Source organism: Mycteria americana, chromosome 2, assembly GCF_035582795.1.
Source record: "Mycteria americana isolate JAX WOST 10 ecotype Jacksonville Zoo and Gardens chromosome 2, USCA_MyAme_1.0, whole genome shotgun sequence".
Taxonomy (NCBI): Eukaryota; Metazoa; Chordata; class Aves; order Ciconiiformes; family Ciconiidae; genus Mycteria; species Mycteria americana.
The window spans coordinates 148742074-148766692 of record NC_134366.1 but is presented as its reverse complement, the minus strand read 5'-3'; the positions used below and the strand labels follow the sequence as shown (position 1 = coordinate 148766692).

The 24619-nt window shown below is 37.4% G+C and overlaps 2 protein-coding genes across 4 annotated transcripts in view; one reads left to right on the top strand and one right to left on the bottom strand.

Annotated features, from left to right (window-relative positions):
* RBM12B (RNA binding motif protein 12B) overlaps window positions 1-24619 on the top strand; it is a 92864-nt gene that overhangs the window by 10060 nt on the left and 58185 nt on the right. Inside the window, exon 2 of one of the 3 annotated variants that reach the window (XR_012774526.1) lies at window positions 17510-18149. The exons of the other annotated variants lie outside the window; for them this stretch is intronic. The gene's annotated coding sequence lies outside the window, so the exon portion shown is untranslated. Of the gene's footprint in view, window positions 1-17509; window positions 18150-24619 lie in introns of those variants that run through there. 3 annotated transcript variants of the gene reach the window in all.
* On the bottom strand, window positions 210-24537 carry CIBAR1 (CBY1 interacting BAR domain containing 1). Its single transcript, XM_075494938.1, is given in 10 exon segments — window positions 210-2820; window positions 7970-8089; window positions 9722-9835; window positions 10995-11099; window positions 12864-12869; window positions 14775-14876; window positions 19509-19577; window positions 22156-22390; window positions 24432-24493; window positions 24496-24537. Coding segments are annotated over 10 exon segments (948 nt in total). The 5' UTR covers window positions 24523-24537; the 3' UTR covers window positions 210-2712.

Sequence of the window (24619 nt, the reverse complement as noted above, 5' to 3'; positions counted from 1 at the left end):
AGTGGGGTTTTTTTAAAGGTCTATAAGGTCTATAAAGACAAAAGCTGTACTTCAAAGTATGTATAGATGATCTGAAGCAGAGGGAAATTGGGAAAGGATGCCGGTACATCGGTTAAATAAGAAGAAGGATAACAGGAGAGTTGATTCTCAGTTTATAGCTGTTATCTTGCTAGTATGTTTTGGTTGGTGTTTTGTCCGTCCCGTCCCCCCCTCCCAACTGGGATGTGTAAGTGTACAAGCATTATATTCTGTTTCTGGCTGAAGAAGTGGTACAGGTGCACGGTGTGGTGACAGCACCTCCTGATACTAAGGGTCTTTTACCTTTAGATATTTAATGGTTTGGAGGCACTGTACTTTCAGTATAAAGGACACATCACAGACAGTCTGTAACTGCATGGCTTGAATTATTGCTCTTCCTTTTTAAGTACCATCCATATAGTGAAAGAATAACAAAGGAAATGCTGCAGTTTGTGGTGTTGATACAGAATATAGCTAGTTTCCTTAGTTACGCTTACTCCGAGGTTGCTTTTGCTACCATTGTCCAAAAATCATGATTTAAAGGAGAACAGTCTCCGTCATCAAAAACTAGTAATAATGATCACGTACAGAAGCAGCTTGAGGCATTCAGGAAAGCCATAACACATGACAATCTAATGAGTACAAGAAGATAATCCTTAGTCCCAAAGGGATGGGCCAGCACATTCAACGAAGTGGCAAAATACTCTTAGGAAGAATGGATACAAGCCTGCATCATCTACATGCCAGTGGTCAAAAACATGTGTGAACAAATACAGTACTGTCGGTCTTGGAGTCAGCACTTAATGTCATGACAAAAATCTTTGCAGAAGTATCTTCAGGTAATAGTTAATTCTGTAATTACATTCTAAGTTCTTCTTCTGGCTTTAAAATACATTAATCAGTGACTTTTTCATCTATAGTTTTGAGGTCACACAATTTCTGTCCAATATGCAAACTTAAGACATCATATATGCAGGACAAAGTTGCCCAAGACCGTATTTCTCCCTTTCTGGAAGTTCTTCTGTAATTGCTAAAGTCAACTTTTTTTGTGAGGTAGGGGAGGAGAAGGAATTTGAAGCTGCTGAGGATAAAAAAATTCTCTTTCCATACCCTAGCTACTAATCTTTTAGTGGGAATCAATCTAAGCACTGCTTCCTTTTTTATTCAGAATTCCTATTTCAAGGCACAGTACAGAAATAATTGCTATTTGCATATATCTGTATTATATGAAAACCTGATATAGTCATGAAATTAACCATCTGTTTTGGATTCCATGACTTCACTGAATATGAAATGGTAAAGTGGTGATCATCGTAATTCCAATGTTGTGATGCTAACATTTGTTGAAGTGCCCTACTCACTGAAATAGATGGGAATTAGTTACCTAGATACTTCCTAAGTTTTGGTCAGTAGTATTCTACTCCTTGTCAACAGTAGTTCAATGTCAATAGTACATAATTCTGGTGTAAAACTCTTTTCTGGGTTTAAAACAGAACCCTATATTGTGACATTTTCACTTACATTTTCATCACATTAATTTTTGGCAAAACCTGTTTTTTCACCTGTCAAAACAAGTATGCATTGCATACTTTGCATCAGTGGACAAAGGCAGCATCAATATTAAAAATGTACTTCCTGGTTTATTTCCTTAACTGAAAGACTATTTGGTTAATAACTTAAGATTGTTTTCCCAGTTAGAAGTTTAAATTCTAGATTTATACATGTGTTCTTTCTACATTTAGCAGGTACTAAAGCTGGAGATAAATAGTATAGTAGCAGCTTTCTGGCAGACAGTTGTATGCTATTAAAAAATGAGTGTGCATAGCCACCGTCTCCAAACAGGATAAAAAATTACACTCAAAATGTGTAATTTCTTGTATGTTTGATGGGATCAGCAACTGAATCAACCAGTTAAACACATGAAACTTGAACTATATATAGCATGTTGACTAACATAATAAATGTCAACTATATAACATATCAACTAGTTTTATTATGAAGGCACTTTTATTTAAAAGCAAAGCAGCATTAAAAGTAGATACTGGGCTAGGTCCTTACTTGTTAATGTTCATTCTGTATGGGTAAAGGAATCAAAAGTCATCTTAGTCAAGCTTGAGGAAAATGAGAATGAGAAAACAATACACCTCACCCTGCCTTCGGCCATCCAAGCTGGGTAACAAAATGAGATGTAACAGGATTGTTGCTCTAATCAGTTTCTTGAGTACTACAGTTACCTTAGGATGTATAAAACCGATTATGACAGGTATAGCTAGAGGACTTACTAAATCCAAGAGGTGTGTAGCTAGAGAATAAGGTAATATATTGGCAAAGTAACAAGCAAGCCCTTATGTTCATAGCTGCTTGTCAGCTTATTGCAGTTTTTGGACACTGTTCACCATGTAAGTTTAAGCAAATGTGACTGCAATATAACATCTATGCAAATATAATACAGGATTCTATTTAAATATTTCATTTTCTAGCTAGTGAAATTGTCCATTTTCAGCAGATTCTGTTCCATTCTTTGAAACTGATCATTTGTTTCTGGCACTCTACTATTAGTGCCAATTCTTGCTCCTGTTGGAATTTTAAAAATACAGCCTCAGTGAAGTTTTTTATGAACACATGAAAGCCTTTACATAAATGGAAATCTTTTTTTCCCCAATCAAAAAAAAAAAGACTCTTAGAACAGTTTTGTTATCTCACTTCCTTAGTAGCATCTAATTCTTCCTCCTCCTCCTCTTCCTCATCTTCATCCTCCTCCTCCTCTTCTTCTTCATCTTTTCTTAGCATACTGCTGGAAATCTGCTAAAACAAAAATACAACAAAAGTGAATCAAGCGTTTGTTCTCCTGAAAGAAAAACAATTCTCTGTTGGCATTTCCAGTCTAAGTACTTGTAGGTTTTTCAGGTGGGGGTAGGGGTGGGGGAGGGGGGGAAGTTGTTTATCCCTTAACCCTTCAACTTCTAGTAACATGCACAGTGCTAACAGAAAGCTATATGGCACAGAATATAAATACCTTTATATTCTGTGCCATATATAAAGTAATGATTTTTAAAAGCTAAAAACATCCCCACAGTCCTGACAACTATTATAGGATAGGGAAAACTATGCATCGATTGGATTAATGTTAAAAATCAACAGGATGCAAGTCAGTTTTTTTCTGGGTTGGCTGTTGAGACAGCAGGCTGAAGATGAGTATTAAGGTATAACCTTACGTTGAAGACATCAAACCTCTTCAGTTAAATGAGAAACTCAACACTATGCTGCTCTAAGCTGTTTTTGAGAATAAATTAGACAAACTTTACTAGAAGAATCTTGATTCACATACGAACTTCTTTCCCTGCCCATCAGCGCTTGCCCTTCAGAATGATACTGTAGTCCTTTTTTGGTTCATCAAACGTTCCAAACAAGTGCCAGCTGCCAAGCTTTCATCTCATCTGACAGATTCTGCTATCTATACTTTTTTCTAATGAGGGCTCAATCTAATTCCTATTGAAGATAGATTCTTCACAGAAGATGCAACATTTACAATTTAAAGTAGAATACATGGGTTTTTTTTTTTTAATGTTTTTGAAATATGATTTTAGGTTCAGCAGTTCTCTAAGGGCAGCTGCAGCTCTAATTTTGGTTATATTTTCTGAGTTTTCTCACAAGTGATATAATAAAACTTCAGTATTGAAGACAAAACTTGCCTTTTTTTTTTAAACAACCCCCTATTTTAAAAGCTAGTTATTAAATTGACTTCTGAGGTTTTGTAATCCATATAGCTATGTATATAACAAGTTTTTTGTGTGTGCATAAAGCAAACTGCAATCACTAAGTTAATGAAAGCATGTGCTGGTTTTGGCTGGGATAGAGTTAATTTTTTTCCATAGTAGCTAGTATGGGGCTATGTTTTGGATTTGTGCTGAAAACTGTGTTGATAACACAGGGATGTTTTAGTTACTGCTGAGCAGTGCTTATGCAGAGTCAAGGCCTTTTCTGCTCCTCACCCCCCCCCACCAGCGAGCAGGCTGGGGGTGCACAAGAAGCTGGGAGGGGACACAGCCAGGACAGCTGACCTCAACTGACCAAAGGGCTCTTCCATACCATATGACATCATGCTCAGCATATAAAGCTGGGGGAAGAAGAAGGAAGGGGGGACGCTTGGAGTGATGGTCTTCCCAAGTCACCATTAATGCGTGATGGAGCCCTGCTTTCCTGGAGATGGCTGAACACCTGCCTGTCGATGGGAAGTAGTGAATGAATTCCTTGCTTTGCTTTGCTTGCGTGCATGGCTTTTGCTTTACCTATTAAACTGTCTTTATCTCAGCCCATGAGTTTTGTCACTTTTACCCTTCTGATTCTCTTTCCCATCCCACTGGGGGTATTGAGTGAGCAGCTGTGTGGGGCTTAGTTGCTGGCTGGGGTTAAACCACAACAAAGCAAAACAATCCTTAGTCTTGTTGATGTTCACAAAGTACATAATTTAGCTTAAAGCAAATGCTTGCTTACAAATCTCTGAACATAACAGAAAATGGAGTTAATCAGTGGATGAAGCTGGGTTAACTTGAGTCTAAATGCCTAAAAGAGCAATCTTTCATTCTGTGAAAGAAGGAAAAAGACAATGACACTGATTTGTAATGGGAGATTAAGGAGTGCTGCAGATTCAGCCTGTTAAGGTAGCTTCATTTCAATGGATAGACTAATTTTCCAAGTTTTTTTCTCGTTAAGAGCATCTGAAATTCTTAAGCAGAACTTTAATCATATTTCTGAATAAAAGCTCCCCCTTCCCCTTTCCTGAAATAAGAGGTGCTGTTTTGGCTTTAAGGCTTTTTTCTGCTCACTACTCAAGTGCCTCTGACCATGCTGTAATTAAATAGTAAGTTAAATATTATTACTGGTGGTGGTGAGGTGCTGGTAAGATGGCTAACCTAAGAGCCAAACTGGATCACACTAAGGAAAGTGAGAAAGGAAATCAGGCAGTTTAAATCCATGTTATTTTGCCATAAAGCTAAAACATATCAGTACGTGAAAATTTAATTTTTGATTACTTAATGCTGAAAAAATAATTTAATTTTAAAAATTTAATGGAATCGGATAATTTGTTGCTCATCATAAACAATTTTATGTGAAAATGGGTGATGACTGTCCTTGCTTAAGCTGTTAAGCTGCATGTTTCACTGCATGTACTACTATAGAAAGCATGGCAATTTTCTCCTCCTATCTTAGACAGCGGGCAGTGCTGGAATACCTGGATGCAGACATTGTCAACCATGGTTAAAATGATACTTTGCTGTCTTAGAGGGCAGATGCAAAACAGTTAGCTATATTAAATGCATGTGGATAAAACTCATGTAGTTAAGTTTGATTTAAAAATATCTGGAAAAGGTCATTCTCTTCTGCTATAGTTCTGTCTAAAATATGGCATACCAACCTGAATCGGTAAAATGAAATGCTGAAGATAAATTGCCAAGTGCAAAATGAAGGGATCTGGATTTACAAAGGATTGTCGTGAAAACTTAGATAGCCTTTTCAGAACTTGTGTAAAACTTAGTATCTGCAATAGTCATGTTTAAAAAAAGCCCTGAACCCCTGAAGGGGTTTTCTCATAATGGGGAGCCATCCTATGAAAACCAGCTTTCCTGGTGCATAGGAGTTTTCTCTCCTGATCATATTAATTGCATATAAATGAAAAAATGCAAGTCTTACTGTTGTACTGTCAGTGCAGCTTGGGGCATTAATTCTAACAGGATTGCCCATTGCATACTATCTGCTAAATGAAGTCTGGCAGGTAGGATGGAGAAACTAGCATCTCAATTGCTTCAGCTAGCCTGAGCGCGAGTTGAAAACAACTATGAAAGTCAAGGGGGGAAAGAGTTGAGGGACAAAAGCATTCAGATGTATGCAAAAATATCAGTGGTCTTTGCAAATTCCTGCTTTTGATAATTTAGCATACAGTAGTTCTTTGAGAATACTCGCTCCAGGAGTGACAGGACACACTTAGGTTGTCATGTTGCTTTGTCAAGCAACATGACAACACGTTAAGGCACCAGAACTTTAAAAGCAGGTAGCTCTTTGTGAACAAATGAATCAAGCTCAAGGAGTACTTTAGATTTTTAATATGGAAATAACACAGAAAGGTAGTCCAAAGAACCAGAAATAAATTCAAGGATGGAATGTGCTAAATCCTCTGAAAGACAAGTATTCTGTTACCAGCACAGTTTATCCCATCTGGTATGCAGTGACTTCCTGCCCTGCACCCCACCTACAGGTTAGCGTTTGTGTCCTCCCCACCTCTCCGCCCTGTAGTCTTAATCCGTGTGATTCTGTGAACTGCTTACCATATTATTTATACTGCTTTAAACTGAAAATTCCAAAGTACTGCGTTATGGTCAGTAAATGATTATTATGTAGCATGAAACCAGGCCTGTGAAAACTTTGGGAGTGAAAGATCCACAGAAATGTAAAACAAATCACCTGAAGGTTTTTCTGAATGCAGCAGAAAACCAGCATTTTTTGCTAGTGAGATGTTTGGTCGGTTCCAGAGATTAGTGCCGTTAGTGTAATTGAAGGTACTGATCCTGATGCAACATACTATTTGCAGAATCAGAAAGGGCAGCATGAGGGGGTGTGTGGAACAGGATGCCCGCCTCTTCTTTACTGCCCTATGGTGACTGCATTAGTAGGGTGTTCCACCCTTTTTTTCTGCCATGTGATCCTCTGCAGATACACTGCATCACCCGGTAAAATGACATTATTTTGAAATGTACTGCAGTTTCCCTCTAGGTCTAGATGACTTCCTGTTCTTTTCAGATACTCCAGTGAGAGGTTATGAGAACATTAACATCTCAAGTTATAGCTAAAAGAGAGGTCTAGGAGAAGAGTAAGGTAAACTTGCAAGTTAGTCAAAATGGAGTTCCACTCCATCTCTGAGAGAAATCACAGTGTACATGCATTCAGTTTTCTGGTTTTGGTTGGGGTTTTTTTGGGGGTAAACATTTTCTGAAGTAGCTTGAACGTGCAATTTGCTTGTTTGATAGAGAGGACAGGCAACTTATTCAAAGTCAAGGCTGGTCTTCATGCACTGAATCACCGGGTTCCTTTATCTTTTCAGATGGCATGACTCATACTTGCAACAACAGAATAACTCAAATGTAATAATTGATCCTTTCTGTGTTGAGAGCAGAGAAGGGGTAATGGTGTGTATGAAGTTAAGAAAACTTTTTAGTATTACAGTATCAATGCATGATTCTATCCAAAGAAGAAAAGTGGGACGTGTACATTTTAAATTTGGCCATCTTTGTCTTTAACTGAAACACTGGTAAGAATCTTAGTTACAGGATTAAGGCTGCAATAAAGAAAAAATAATTTAGCCATTCTGCAATGTCTGCAAGTTTACTGCTGCAAACAAGCGTCAACGATTTCTGCAAGGTAGCTGGTTCAAAAGCAGTGGCACTTTCTCCATCTGTTTCACTTATTTTTATCATCCTCCTTTTCCTCACCTGCTCTGAATTTTCAGAGTATAAAAGGAAAGTCTGTTGGTCATGGGTTTACTTTGCTGCTAGGAGGTATCACTAGTCTGAGTTAGGATCTGGTAGAGAATCCACATTCTAGGATCTGGATACTGAGACTAAGAATATGCAAGTGTTATTTAAAGAATGTCACTTCTGTTTCCAATAAGCTCCTAGATCTTTTCTCTGCAAGATGCCACAGTTTGTTGATGAAATAGTATCACTGGAAATGGCATTTTTCAAAAGTAAACAATGCAGCTTTAAAAGCTGATTTTGTTTTTTCCTCAAATAAAAATGATATTTAGGAGCTCCACTATTAAAAGCTTAATATGATCTTTATGCCCTTAGAAGTCTCTTTACCTTTGTAACTGTCCTGAACTGAGTAAAGACAGTGGATAAGGCTCTACTTAAGACATTCTTTTAATACAGTGATCTAGCATTTAGTTTTTCTTTCTTACCTGTACTGTCCTCAATGAAGATTTTAAGGAGCCAGTTCTTTGCAGGGGGGACTTTGAATTTGCACGAACTATGTCTAAGCGAGATTGATAGTCTGGTGGATAAAGTGAGCTCCGAAAAACCTGTTCAAATGAAGAAAGCTGTGATGTGGGTGCCATGATACAGCTTGCAAGCTAACAATCACCAAGACTGAAGCTAAGAAAAATGCAGCATTGGACAATTCAACCTGCTCTAGAGATACACATCAACTGTAGTTTGGATCGATCACTTTAAGCTGAAACAACATCATTGCTCAACCTGAGACATACCAACACACTTACATGGTCAAAGTAAACATTCTTCAGAGATCTGAGAGGATTTACAAGTGGAAAACTGCAATGGTTTCCAACCAACATATGTAGCTGAGTTGCAGGCTAACCTAGAGATATGAACCCCAGCAACTCCCTTCAGGCTCTCCATTTCGTGGAGAGAAACTCTTAGCCCCTTCACAAGCAAATCCTTGCTGCCAGTCACAGCTGCACCAGAGAAATTTTATCTGAAATGTTCAGATGTACAGGTCAAGAAAAATTTGGGAAAACCCTTAGAATACAGGGGAGACTGTAATATCCATTATATTTACAAGTTCTTTCCAATAGCCCAAAAGAGTAAATTATAAGACTAACAGCCTGATATTAAAAATAATGAAGCTATTAATGAAGTCTTGCACAAATAAAGTCAAGGAAGATGGTAGAATGATGGTCAGTCAATATTTTTATGGAAAGTAAATATTGTCCAATTAACAGGAAATTTAAAATGAGATTAGAAATTTGGTTGTGAAAGACAAAGTATTGACTTAAAGGATATTTTTGAATTGGTGCCACATGACACTTTAATTGTGAAACTAGAATAGTACAAAATTGCCATGGCATAGTTTAAATGAAGTAAAAATACCACGTAGTCTCAAATGTGACTGTCACTGAAAAATAATTATTTTTTATATCTTGCGCTAACTGAATACTGCCATCCTTGGTCCTGAGCTATGTCATGAAAAAGTACAATTAGGACTGAGAACATTTACAAAAAAAGATCCAACTTTCTTGACAAGCTGAACACAACATACATTTCAATGACAGTATGTTTAAAGCCCCAAAATCCAGAACTGCAAGAACAAATAAAGGAGTGAAAAACATGTCTTGGGAAAGAGAGACTGTAACTCAAAGAGAACAGAAAGGGTGACTTGAAAGGAAGCTATAACTGCCACAAGGCAAAAAAGGCAATTTGGTAACAAATGTCTCTTAATTCTAGAACAGCCTAATAAAAAACAATGACTGAAAGACGAAAACAAGCAAACAAAACTCAGAATAGAAGAGATTTTTAATGAAGTTATTAGTCTTTAGAACATCTTATCAGAGCAGCGTAAGATTTTTCTCTTACTGTGCATCTTTGCAGCAAGATTCACTGCAGAGGTGTTCTTTAAGAACTACAATTAGCTGAGCCTGGAGTGGCAGTTAATTTAGGAAAAGTCTCTTATCTGTATTTTGTTGAAAAGATTAGATTGCCACTGCAGTTCTTCTCTGTTTTTAAAATCTCTGAGTTTAAAAACGTGCATGCTCTTGCTGGAGAAGTGCAAAAAAGGGCTCAGTATGCCTAAGAAGTTTGTTCTGGGAACCTGAAACATACATTGCATTTTCTGCCTGGGACATGTATAGCTCCAAAGTGTGAAAACTGTTTTTATGTAGTAAGTAAACTGAAAAGCAAATCTTAATCACTCTTACCTCTAAATCTTCGTTTTCATCAATATTTTGGATATTTTGGTAGGCAGCAGTATATATCTCTAAAGCTTTCCCATGGAATAACATTTCAATAGTTATAAATTCAGAAAATATGTTCTAAAAGCAAATGAAAACAAAGGTTTTCTTAATGCAGTAAAGTACATTTCCACTTCAACGACAAGAAATTACTGAATTCTGTACTTGGTATTTATATGATACAAATAACTGCATGATACCGAGTACTTTTAAGTAGTCAGACCTGAATTTTAGAAATTAAACATAAATGCTGGCTGGGCTGTCACTTACGCAGTTGTCATTTCATACTAAATTCTAAGTCAACGCTTGAAAAGCGGAGAGGAGACTCATTAGGAATAAATAAAATGTCAGGCTGAAAACTCACTTGATATTGCCCGATACGTATTCGCAAGACTTAGTGGATCTTTGCTTTATTGATGGCAGTCTTTCTTAACAGGTAGGGGGTAAATCATCTGTAAATTCTATACATATCTATAATTTACAGATAATTATTTTATATAATAAAATATTCTTTATATATAAAAAAACACTTGATGACATATTCAGAACTCACACAATCTTTTTCATATTACTCTAACATCAAGTACTGGTTGGTTTGGTTGGGTTTTTCAACCATCTTTCATTCTTTCCTATTTAGTCTGTCTTCCTCCTGCCTCCCCCCAGTAAAAAAGTCTCACTTCAGCAATTTTATAATTAAATTTGAGATCACATAATGCAAGTGTTTCTCAGTCACTGTAGTCTTTGGGACTTAAGCCACTTAATGTTTGACATTAAGAGAGAAATGAAAGCTTTGATTACTTGCAGTCACTGAACATTTTGTACTTTCTGCATCAGTAAAACTTTTAACTGCAGTAACCTACACAAATTTCAGCACTGATAAGTGTATTTTTTACTTATCACTATTTCTGTTAATTTTGCCAATATTAATCCACATATATCATTCCACTAACAAATGCAGCTACCAGTGAAGTAGAATACAGCAACTGTTGGAAGGTGCAGACACTAAATAATCGGATACAGGAAAATTCTGAATTCAATAAACTAAGAATAATGAACTGATTTTTTAATTGCAAAGTTCATGATATTTGGATTATGAAATATTCATGAATACCATAAGATTTATATTTACGTAGACTTAAAGTAATACTAAATGTTGCTAATCTTGCCAAAGAGTAACTACAGTAATTTTATTATGCAATATGAAATATGATGTCATATACTGAAACGTGAGCACACATACTTTTATGTCCTTTATTTTCTGTTTCTCAAAATTATCAATGGTTTCCTCTAATTGCCGAGTTGTTCGAGTTGCATCCAGTGAAGCTCTCTGCAATTCACTTTCAGCCTGGTAAAGCAACACAAAGATGAAATTAGTCCTGTATTTGATACAAAGGTATTTGTTTTAATTGCCATGAAAACATTTAAGTCTGGCTTTTCAAAATACTACACATCTGTGTTACTGTATTTGTAAATTTGTGTGTAGCTTAATAAGCAAGTAACAATGCCTTCTACACCATTGTGACTTTGATCTGAAACATGTAAAATGACTAGCTGTAGCCAGTCGGTAAAGTCCCACTGCCCTGATCCATTTTCTGTTATAATCATCTGCTAATTGCACTGAGCCAGCTCTGACACTCCGCTGACAACACAGTGACTGGGTTCGGGGAATTAACCCAGCACAAGGGTTTACCCTTCGGAAAAGTTAAGGTTTGTTTTAAGCTGGTGTAAAGGAGAGGGCAAGAGTGCATAGGCCAGAGTGGTGGATGAATGGAAAAGATCACCCTTTATTTTCAAGTGCAGATCAACCTGCTGGGTCTAGAACGAATCTTTTCCAGTGTCATGTGCTGAACTTCATCTTACTAAGTTTTTATAAATTATTTAAATAGACAATAAAGGAGCAGCCGGAATTAATGCACTTCTCCCATCAGTATCTCAATCAGCAGACTAGTTATTATTTTTAGATCCAAAAGCATTTCAGGTATTTTATATTTTTATTATTTTTATATTATTAAAATATTTTATAAAAAAACATCTTCAACAAGGCACTGGGAAGGGGACATACTACCAATCCCTAATGCATAAATACACAGTTTTTCTTATTTGTTACTACAAAAAGCATTTTAGATACGTATTTTAATTAGATATAACTATGCGCACACTACCATTTAAAAAAATGCACACTACCATTTAAATAAAGATATGAAGCTATTCTGGTTAAGTAAAGTCTGAGAACTGTGTACTATTACAAAATAATGATGTAAAGATGTAAGAGCTTGCACTTGAAAACTGCAAAATTTAGGTCTAAACTTATTTTATTTTCCATACATTACCGGTCAAATATCATAGACTAGTCAAGACAGTATTTACTTACAGGCCCTGTCAGTGAGTATCATCAGGAATCTATTCTGTCCTGGGATCTGGAAATAGTATATGGATCAAGTAATTGTATCCTATGATAAAGACATAGGATTCTTCCCATTTCTACAACACTGCAACTTAAGAGAGGAACGAACTTTTTTTTTAGAAATGGAAATAGACACCACAGGCCCAGTTCCCATGAGCTAGTTTTTAGTGTTATATGTATATGGAAACCTAAGGCATAAGGCATGCTCTGTCACTTCTTTTTTTTTTTGATTAAAATCTTGTAACCTTGTATTACAGGATTATCAATTTGAAACAATCTCCTTACAAAAATGGCTTAAAGTCATAGACGCAATTCTGCCATTACTGGGCAAACAAAATTGGTAATGATATTTAATAGTACGTAAGGTCACATGTTCATCTCCCTTTCTTGATTTTGCCCAAAACACAGGAGGGAAACAGAGTAAGAAAAGACATTTTGTGTATTCTCAATTACTACAGTCAGTCAGTCTCTCTAGATGAAGGCAGCTGTTATGCATAAGCAGCAATTAAACATACAAGTACAGTACGTTACTTCTGTGACAATCAAATATATCTTCTTGATCCATCTTAAATAGACTGGCCAGATTTTGTGTGCAGATGCATTGGGAAAGGAATTTGGTTTGTTGTAGAGTGAAATGTCTAAACTTGCAGAACGTGCATAGTTTGCACAACAGCAGTTTGATATTTTCTCTTCTGAAACACTCACCTGTGACTGGAAATATTAGTAAAGGAAAAAATGGCAAAATAACAATCAATATTCATAAAAGTATCTGTTTTCACTTCTACTTTTAATATATTGTGAAATATTTACCTCATATTTCAAAACTTCTGTATACTTGGAGGGTGCTATTATTATGTTGTCTGAAGCTTCCTGCTGTAAGACATTACTTACAGTTTGTTATAGCTTTGCTAGAATTCAAGTATCGAGGCCAAAATTTTTCAGGACAGCTGTTTGTCTTGGACTGAGGGTTTGGTTATTTATGTCTTAAAAAAAAAAAAATATCAGACAACAAAATCTGGTAAGGTTTTCTTTTCAAAGTTGTACTACTCCCACATTTTATAAGATGGACTTGAAATCTGGGAGTGAGTACAGATCCTTTGTTATCTGTGGCCAAAGTTGTTAGCTGATGAAACATCACAGTTGCTCAAGAATAAGAGAACCATTGCTGGAGCCTAAAAACTATCCTAATGAACATGGTGAAGCCTCTCTCAGACCTAAAAGCTGACCTGCATACATCCTCAAAAGCAAATGAACATATTCCTCCTCCCAGTACTTTCTATGCATTTTGCGTTGATCACTTTAAAATGCAAATACATAGCATTTGGTGCCTTTGGCCATATGCAAAACCAGACTGTACTGAGATTTAATAACTCTTCAGACAAAGTCTTAAGTACAGAAAACACAGGTGTTACAAGAAGCTAAGCCACAGAAGGATATTTGGGAGTAGCTTAGCAAAGAGACAAGAAGAAACAAGCTAGGTGCCAGCCATATACCCATGAAATCAACTGGGAATTAGCGCAAGAGTGAGAAAAATGGGACCAGTCTCCCTTTGGGGAGAATAGCTTACTGTTATCATTTACTCCCTTAATTCTAATGGAAGAGAACTCTGCACCACAACTCAAGTTCTAACCCTATGGCTGACATCCATGTGTCTTTATTACATGAGGAACTCTAATTAGTCATCACTTGATTTAACTGATTTGATTAATATTAAATGGGAATTCTTTGGCAGAGACCAAAAAAAAAGTAATTCTCCTGGGTGGCATTTGACCGTCACAAATAATTTTTGCTCTTTCTGCAGTCCCATGCCCCGGTCACTAGAAAAATCCTGATTTCTGAAATAAAGTTGATGAAATCCTACAAAGAATAGGACTGCTTCACTCCTGAGTCCAACACCAGAGTGTAAAAAAAAAAAACCAACAGCACATCATCATGAACTTAAATGCTGTATCATAATACATAGGCATAAAGGGTCTGAAGTAGGATCGTCTTGATCCCCTTTATTTTGGCATTTCCTAGATTCTGATTGCTTCAGAATTTGAAACTTCAATGAGATTTTAATGGAAATTCTGTGGAGGCTTAATTTTTCCCTCTGTCATACAGAATAGTATACTGGGGAGGGTCACCGGTCTTTTGAAAGGAAGAGTAGCCTGGTTGACTATTCTACTAACAGAATAACAACTTCTCCTTTCACACTTCAGCTCACAGCTGGAGGAAACTCATATCCCATCTAGGCTTCCCCAGAAGGAAGCACAACTACCACCAAAATGGCAGGGAGAAAAACAATAAAACAAAAAAATCCACGGAAGTAGAAAAGGAGTTGTCTGATTACACTTACTTTCAAAAACCTCCAAATTCCTAGATGCAATCTATGCCTACCTCTCTTGCATAAACATATCAAATACTTCGTAGTTTCTTTTCAATCAAAAAGGGAGTGAGTAACAAAGCAGCTATTATAAGCTGTAACTCATCATAACGTTTAAGAAAAGATTCAACATCAACATAGGAAACAGTCCCTCTAAAGAGCATTCTTCTCTTATTACTTTCTAAACACAATAGTTTCATTCCCGAGAAATTTTAAAAATATTTCTTATAGCCACTAGAAATACAGGATACAATAATGTGTCGATCTGACGGATTCCGCTGACGTGTCTTTTCCAGTTGAGATAATTGCTTGGCTTCTCGGTTCTTTGCTGTTAAAGTTGCCTTAAGATCATCCTGGAAATAAAATGTTTTAGACATGTATGAAATAGATCTAGGATAATACAAAATGTACTTTTCTTCATACATGCATTGCCTAGAAAACATGAACAAGATTTCTGCTTTAAAGAAAACCAGATTTTACTGATCTTATCCTGTTAAATGATCCCCCGAAAGAGAAGTCAAGGGGGACCAAGAGAGTTTAGCACCTTGCACAACTCTCTGTAGCACACACTATAATTTAAAACATGGGGGAAAAAAACAAAGAAAAAGATATTTAGGGCATTTCATGAAAAGTACAGTACATGGTCAAAAGCTGACATCCCCAAAGCAGTAAGAAGACAGGCCCGTTCCAGGCTTAGCGATGGAATAAAGGTGGCATTTAGAAAGAAAAAGTGGCATCACATAAATCAGTAAGAAAAAAACCAAAACGGGCAGCAGTCAGTACCAATCAGAAGTTATGAAGAACACAAAACTGCTTCACAGAGCTTAAGGTGCCACAGAAAATCCATGGCTGAAAGGGTTAAACCACATATTTATATATGCGGATAGTAAGGTGTTTAAATACATTTGGAACAAAATACATCCTAGTAATGATGTAGCTGGAGAAGACAAAACTTACTGATCTAGAAAAGGCAGAAACTGTTGATAAATATTTTTGCTCCTCATTTCCAAAGGAGAAATAGGATGTACTTCTAGGAAGATCTGTGACAATTTAAGAATTTTAACATACCACTCTCAAATTCATGTTCATGCTATAAAACTGTGTTTTGCAATTACTTTGGCATACGTGGAATCTAAAATTGTCAGTCAGATATTTATCACTCCATTGACCCTGGTATGGGAAATGACATTAATTTTGATGGCTCTAACTTAAAGGAGCAGTACCTTAGAACAAGCAGAAATGCAGCCCTAAGGAATTAGTCTAACAAAATCTGAGGCAGGAGTTGGGCATGCATTTCAAACCATCATTTCCTCTAAAAAGACCAGTTCCCATTTATCTACCACTCCAGAACAGAGTGGATTAAAGCTATTAAAAACTATAATCTCGGGAAGTTGTCTGTGCTCCTTCCCTGGATTTCAGAATTTTAACATGGTTGTAGGTCTCCTTCACCCAGAAAGACATGCAACCAAGAATGTGCCTCTTACAAAAAGTTCTGTGATCCTGTGACCAGATCACTAGTCAATGACAAGCACAAGCGTGCCAAGTTTCCGAGTGTTGTGTTTCTTCAATGAGTCTGTACATGAGGTCAGGACCAAAACACACAGTTTCTTCCTTGTTTCTATCCTTACTGTCTGTTTATATGTCCTTGTGTATGACTGTCATTTTGCTTCATCTTTAGGGACACAAAGCTGGTTTCTGCTAATAAAAACAACTGCATCTTTAGCCCATCAAAACTAATTTTGCTGCTGTTCTTTCAAAAGGCAATTTACACCACCTTTAAGGCCATCTGAAAGACTGCTGGAAAGGGCTTTCTCCTTTATGAAAACCAAGCAGCTGCAAGAAAAGCAGTAATAGAAAAAAAAATTTTATTGCTTTACATTTTAAATTTTAAATTAAAGGTAGAGAAAAAGAAGAGAAAAACATATTTATTTTTGCTATAGAACAAAGCAGTTTTGCATCTAATGGCCACAGCTGCATGTTTAGTGTTACTTAATGACTGGGCCCTGTTAACAGCACTGACTTTCTAGGCCCACTTAAAACAGTCAATCAGATTTAACACTGTGGCTGAAAGGGTTCGGACTTTCATGCAAAGTATACCTGAGAATGCTAAGGAAACCACTAGAGTTACCATTATAAAATTCAGTATTTTCTTCCTAGCACATAGTGACTTTGGAAATACCTACAGGGACTGCACTGTTCCCTTCTCTACCTCTGTTCTCTGTAGCAGCAGCAGCCATCAAACATACTTCTCTGCTGGCCAAAGCCTGACAAAGATTTGGTGCTACTGTGGCTATAGTGATGGAGCTATATTCAAGTTTTGGATATACAAAGATAGGGCACAGTTACATACACATTTTGTCTAGGATGTTGAAAAACTGAAAAGGGTGCAGAAAAAAACATTAAAAAATATTCAAAAGCTGGGGAAAATGCCATTATTGTGAAAGAATTAAGGTCTACATTATAAGCTAACTGAAAAGAATGAAAAATGGGGTTTACTAGTGTCTAAATACCTTCATCCAGAAAAAAACAGAGCATCACAGAGCTCTTTAATCTCAGTGGAAGATATAACAAGAGCCAAAGATTAGGTGAAGTCTTTCATTTAAAAGAAAACACCACAAACATCAACTAACCACTAACTACCACAGTCCTATATTCCCCTCCAGTGTCTTCAGACCAAGATTTGATCTGTTTTTAGAAAATATGCTTTAATTTCACCCAAGGAGAAATGGAATGGAAGGTAATAGCCAGTGAGATAAAGGACAGGTATAGAAAATATAAAATTATTCATAGTACCTCTGGCTTTAAACTCAAGTTTCACACGTTCAAGTCACACATAAGAACTCTGGTCAGCCATCTAATTTCAAACCATACAGAAGTACAGCTACAGTCCATCCACCAGACAATGAGCTGGCAGATCCTCATCACTGTACTGTTACCTGCTTTAGTCACTGAAGTTATTAAAGCAAACCAATCCTTTCTTCTGCAGGTGGATCACCTTGGTTTTATGATGTCCTGTTTTATATGAAGAAAAGGAACCAGGAACGGAGTTGCCAAAAAGCAGAAAAGTGAAGATTGATATATAGAACAATGAAACAGAAAGAAATCCTAAAATCCTACATTTAAGCTCATTACAGGACAAGAATATTACACTAGCTTCCACTGAAGCTGCCAAATCCTGCCGCAGAGAGCTACTCAGCATAGTAAACCAGGACGTGCACGAAACAATTTTATTGCCTTAGCAGTTAAAGGACAACACTATTCTGATTGACCTAGGCCTCTTCAAAGCATTTACTGTCATAGGACTTTGATGTCTTACCCCACAGAAATAGCAACAGTTCTGTTTAGATACAGCACAAAAATAGTTTCTGTCCACCCTGGAACAGATCCAATAAGTAGCAGTGAGAACATCCCCTTTATAAAAAGTGCTATAATGACATATTCTGCCTTTTATTTAATCAGCTAATGTAGTTACAGGTAAAGCAGTCCTACTACTAGCACCCTGTGCTAGCTTTACATGAGTGACAAAACTTCCTTTTTCACTAAAAGTGTCCCAGTGTTCAGGGATAATAACTGAAGACCAGACAGTCGAAGTTTTAACCAAGGTTTATAGTAACGGGGGGGGGGGGGGGGAATAATTTAATGGCCTACATCTTTAGTAAAGTCTCTCTTAGTTCAAAGGTACATTGATAAAATAGTTAATCCCATCTACAGTTTAAGAATGCTCTTGTACTCCTCACTGGAGCTAAGATAAACTGTGTAATGCTTTCTGGCATTCTAAAAGGCAAAGACAACAGGCAATGCTATTCACTGTTGCAAGGGTTGACCTAGCTTCAGTTGCTTCTGTCCTCAGCATTTACTGGCTATCAGTGGCAACGCACCTCAAGACAGTATCTTCAATGCTTCGGAAGTCCCGAGCACTGCTGTAGTGCTCTGTGTCTCCTCAGCAACGCCTCTGCCACATACACACGAAACTTGTCTTCCACCCTCAACATTTATATCCTACAGAATACCCAGTCTGTCCTAGGTCTCAAACTGGGTTTCAGAGCGACTATTAAGATACCAAATTCTAGGATACAGGCTCTGTAGTCTACAACTCTGCTAAGGACTACCACACATAGTATCACTCAAGTGGAGGATGCATTTCCGTCATAATTGTTTCTCTAACAACCAAGTGAGATAGCTGTGCAGTAAGTTCCAAACAGTGTACTCGGTTATTCACTGTATTGAAAAGATACAAGAACAAAAACATATGAAAAATGCTAGTTTGAGATGCACTGCCACAGTGTACTCTAATTAACCATGATGAACACACTGTAAAATTTTTGCATGTAAAATATCATCAAATAATGATCATTTTACCTTTTGATTTATATAGATTGTGATATGGATATATGCATCAATTACAGATTTGAGTTTACAGGATGAAGGTATCCTCTATGTAATATACCAGTATTAAGAACTACTTTCATCCTATAAACTAGTATCTGCTTATTAAAATTTACTTGCTCAAACTTATCCCTCCTGGAGGAAAGAAATGTATAGATATTTTGTGGGAATATTTCAAACCCCTATATACACTGTTTCCAGAATATAGTGAATGAAGAGACCTCAATTTTTTGTGCATCTTCAGGTCATCCTGATGACTTTGCAGGACAGAGAGGGATTCAGGCCACTACCTATTTATCAGTTTCAAAAACTGTCTTCGACATTATGAATTTCAATGTAGAACCCAAGTCTAAGTTATATGCTGCCTTTAACAGCTTTTCTAGATGACTAAGAGCCAAAAGCATTACATGTCTTCACAACAAAGCTTTTTCCTCCAACATATATATAGCTTCAATTCAGATGTATTACTATATAATTTAGTTAGACTGATTACTGCAATATGAAAAATCAGAACCACTCCCCCCCGTAAAGTAGAAGTTTTCAAGTGAGTGGCCAGAACACCAAAATGTACCTTGTGAGAAAACAGATGTTTAACCTACCCTTTTAAGTTTCACTATGGTCCCGTAACTTTTCAGAGGTTCAACAACCTTGGCTTCAAGCCTGTCAACCTACAAAAGAAATCACAAAGTCACTAAAATCATCCATACCTATGGTGTGCAGAAACAGAAACCCATTCATTTACTAGTGACTCATCTTATTAGGAATTTAGTCCATATATGCTGAAAATACAGTGGGATGGAGGTTTTAAAAATATTGCAAAAACCAGAGCCAATTAAATTAACCAGTAAATCATTTGTATTTTGAGGAGCTCAAGCTGATTTCTAGTGGAATTCTTTTTTCTTCATTGGCAATACATCAGGATAAATAAAACATGGAGATTCTAACAACTGAGTACTAAATACATCAAACACTGCATCTTGGAGATTTGTAGCTTTCTATCTAAAGTTAAAGATCAATGTATTTGCTCTACACTTGTTGATAGATTAGGGACTAAGCCATGTTTGCTATCAAACCTACTGTACGAAATGCAACACTTCTGTTCTTAAAAATAATGGAAAGAGCATCGTAGGTACTGAAAACATTAAAAATACCAACAACAGGTTGTGTAAAATGCATTAATTCTCTCACAGATGAGTGCATCTGAATTTTTGTTTCAGTTCTCCTAGTTAGAAAAACAGCTACATATGGTCAGACAGGCAATAGGATAAGACCTGCCTGCTTGTCAAAATTGACAATATGCCTGAGTGGCCCCAGCATAAGCTGCTGATGACTTGGACCAGCGAGTCATCTGGCCCATCATTGTTATGTCCAAACTAGGACAAGGTGCATACCTCTACTAGGAAAGGACAGACATTACATTCCCCTCTAAACTGGCAGTCACCAGTCAGCCAAAATCTATGCCAACTGAGCAAACATTTCTCCTTTACTAAACTCTACCAGTGCACTGTGAAACAATTTCACTTAAACTACCAATAGAATAGAATGGAATAGGGCAGTAAGGCTCTAAATGGAGCACATGATATAGACATACCAAATAACCTGCCCGTCTTGCTTACCTACCCTTCCACATGTTGTGGAAGTACCTCACACCTCAGCATTTATATATCTAGCACTGCAGCTGAAGACCAGAAATTGATAACCCTTATAAGCTAATTTTCTGTTGCCCACATTTTAAATATATATGAAAACTGTTAATTAAACTGATGCCTGAAAGAAATAAACCTGACATTATCTATTTGGTTTTCATGAGCAAAGGAGAACTTGATTTAAATCTAAAAGCTTCTCTTTTCTTTTGCTGCTTCTGCCTTTTCTCCTTCAAAAGGCAGGGGTGGTTTGGGGACAGGCATGGTAGGAGAATGTAGGCCAAATGTCAGGTTTTAAAAACACACTTAAAAACTGAAAGAAGCAAAATTCAAGTTGTTACATAGGTACCTCGAAATTACAGATTCATAGTTTAAAGATGAAAACGGACAGAGAGATTGTGCAGTCTGACTTCACATACACCTTTGGCCATAATATAAATTTACCCTATTAACAGAGGGATAAATTGCTGTTACATCAATTGAAGCATAAGGAGCTATGTGTGGCTCAGTGGGAGCCAGATGCATAAGAGCTTATGGAAGAAAAAAGAAAAAAAAAAAAAATTGCACTATCCACACCCTTGGATTTCTTGTTCTTAAAAATCTGGCCTTAAATACATTGTTAAAGATCCATGCACATTTCTTGTTTTTCAAACCCTCTACCTAGCAGACTAGATACCACCTCATAGATTAACTTCTTTTAAAAGGTTCTCTTTTTCTACTTTGTTAATATAGAAAGACAACTTGCAATGCTTCTTTAAAAAAAAAAAAAAGTCTTACCTGAAAACATCAAGAATGTCAACTACTTCAGTCTCTTTTTTAAATTATAATGGTTCTTAGCTTTTCAAAATGATAAATGGGAATTTTCTATGCCCTACTGAAAGAATAGATATATACTCCAAAAACTAGTTTGAGTACATGTGAATGAACTTATTTTTTCTTAAATCTCAGCACTTGGAATTCTGGATCATAAGTTACAGTTTGACTGGCCCCACCCATAGATGTGTAAGTGGCATAAACACCTTTCTTTACACTCTCACTTATCTAGCAGAAACATGACTATATTGTCACACATGGTCCAAATCAAGTTTGTACTTTTAGTGTTGAACTACAGACTTACAAAATCTATAACGGTCCCTGACAGCACCTCAGAGAAGCTGCCAGTGCCCAGTGAAGGATTCCAGTTAGTATTTTCTTCCATACTGCTTCTAATAACAGGCTCAGCAAAAGGAAAATGACTGATTTTATCTCAGCTGTTGCTAGACAACTCAAGTCACAAAACTAAAGGAACACTTTATTAACCATAAATCATAATCCAAAGTCTAAGACCAATAAAAGACTTGCTCTCTCTCAAATTCTGTGAGTGCTCATATGGATAGTTTCACTGACTTCAACAGGACTAATCACAGGCAGTTTTCACTAAAGTTATTAGCAGAGTAAACGATGAATGCTTTGGCAGCCTACCCTGCTCTGCCACTAATATATTTAAGTGCTTTCTGCTATGTTTCTCTCACAATTGCAGAGTATATCTTTTCCCTTTTAATCACAGATAAGTAACTGAAAAGTTCAGATGGCAAACACAACATGTACAGCTTTAATTTTGTACCTCTGCCTGGCGATAATCCTGAAGTCTGGAAAATTCATCTGCAAAGTTTTTCAGTCCAACTTTTAAGTTTGGTGTCTCTGTGGCTGCATATGCATATATTTCATTTACTAGAAGATCTGCTTTGTCTCGTAGTCTGGCAGTTTTACGTACATATCCAGCAAATATTTGGCACAATTCACCAAAATGTTTTTCCACATTTGAAACAGCATCTTGTATTTGTCTAGTCTGATTGTCCCTGGATACCAAAGAAAAATAAGTGAAAAACTAAGAAGGGGACAAATGTTTACAACACATACAGAAGAAAAACGATATAATTATACTATTAACAATTTATACATGATTTGGACATCTCATTTCAGTGCAAAACAGAAATCTATTCTTAAAGAGATAATGTTGTAACAGTCTGATGTAATATGTGCTTATTTATGAATGAATAACAAACAAACAAACAAAGCAGGATTTATACTTAAAAATAAAGGTCCAGTAGAGGAAAACCCAAATCACAAAAATCAGCTCAGAAGTTTTCCTCCTGTGGTTAAGCAAAAGCTCACTATTACCGTTGGTATTAATTACTAACATAGTGGTAACACCTGCAGGTCTCAAACAAGACAGGGTCATACAGCTTCCTGCAAGAGTCTGCAATCTAAACAGACAAGTCAATGGTTGGAGAAATTAGGCAGTAGAGGGCAAACCTGTAAAGGTATTAAATGTTCTTTAAATTGTGAACAGGTACCAAACTGCTCCTGGCCAGCACTACAGACAATAAATACCCCTAAGCATTAGAGAAGAAAAGTGAATGGACACAAGTACAGAGGTGAAAACTCTAAAAACACAGAAGGACATTCATCACACCAACAAACTATTTTCTTTTAAATTATATTAATATAATTAATTTTTTATTTGAACCAAATGGCTGTATGTTTCATTATTAATGATCTAGGTAAGTCATTCTGAATTTTTAATTCAAATATTTCACTTGATATTTTGCTTTCCTATTCCTACATCATTCGATGGTCTTGGTTTAGTTATGCTTCAGTGATACTATTAAACCAAATCAATGCCAGTGAATTCATGCCAGTTGTTGTTGATCTGACTGAATCAACTACAGGACAACGTAGCCAACAGTAACTGCCAGATACTGGGTCCTAAGAAGTCTCCATGGTCTACATGAGGTGATTCATGTGAAGTGCTGGAATTCTGAGCAAGAGAATTCACTTGTACCACTGTCTTGGTGAGGGGCAGAAACAAAAACTTCCTTCATATCCTTAAGCTATCCAAACTCCAAATGCTGACCAATATTTAAACATTGACTTAATATCACAACACATGAAAATCAGAAAAATTGGAAGAAATTTAATACTTTAAGACTAAACAACAATGCAGTCAATTCAAATGAAGAACACCTTTCTTCAGGAACTCTTCAGGAAAAATATTTCAAGCCAAAGTTCTGCTACAGGCAAAAACCCAGTTGTATTGTTTCATGGCAAGCAGTCTAGAAGACTGTTCAAAAGAGATTTTGTTCAAAGGAAAAAAAAATTCCAAGTAAGTTGTTCAGTCCTCCAGGACATGCTTGAGCATAGAACCATTTGAATAGGAAAGGTTTCACCCAGCGAGTGGGAAAGTAAGAGTCTCATTAAGTATTAATAAAGTTGTTTTTCAAAATTAATACTATCTGATAAAATCTTCAGTAAAAGGTACATCTTTCCTATTTTATTGGAAGGTCTTCGTGCCAGAAAGTGTTCCTCTCCCGGGCAGAAGCCTTAAGCACGCTTCCCCACCCACTTTACAATTTTGATCTCACAGTACTCCCATGCAAATATTTAGTTTTGGGACACGAAACACTACCTTTCCTTAGATGGGGGTGGGAAAAGTTTTTTTTTTCCCTCCTAATTATTTGTGACCGCTTAGAGGCGGCCAGAAAATTATCAGCGAGAGGCCTGATTAAATCCACAAGTCTTTACTTCACCTCTGCATAGCACCCTAAGCCTAGAAAAGTTTTGCGGCCTTTACCTGAGGAAAACAGAGGCAGGTCCCCCACCCCTAGGGATGTTAGCTGCCGTAAGGGGGACTGGGCCCGCACCGCTCCCAGGCCTCCACTCCCTGGGTACCCCGACTGAAACGGGGCCTCGTCCCCTGCCCGGCAAGGCCAGGCGACGCAGCCAGCCCCCGCCACGCAAGCCCCCAGCAGCAGCCCTCCGGGGAACGGGCAGAGACGCGCAACAGGCACCGAAGCGGCGGCACCCCGGGGCCTACCCCGCCCCTCACCGCCCCGTTACCTGGCGTCCAGCCCGCGGCCCAGCAGCATCATGGCGGCGGCGGCGGCCCGGCGGGAAGGAGGGCGGTGCTCCGCGTGCGCTCGGTTTCCATGGACACCACCCGCCGCCCGCCCTCCCTGGGCCCCGCCCCGGCCCCGCCGGCCGTGGGGCGAGCGCCAGCCTCTCCTGCCCCGGGGGCACCGGGGAGG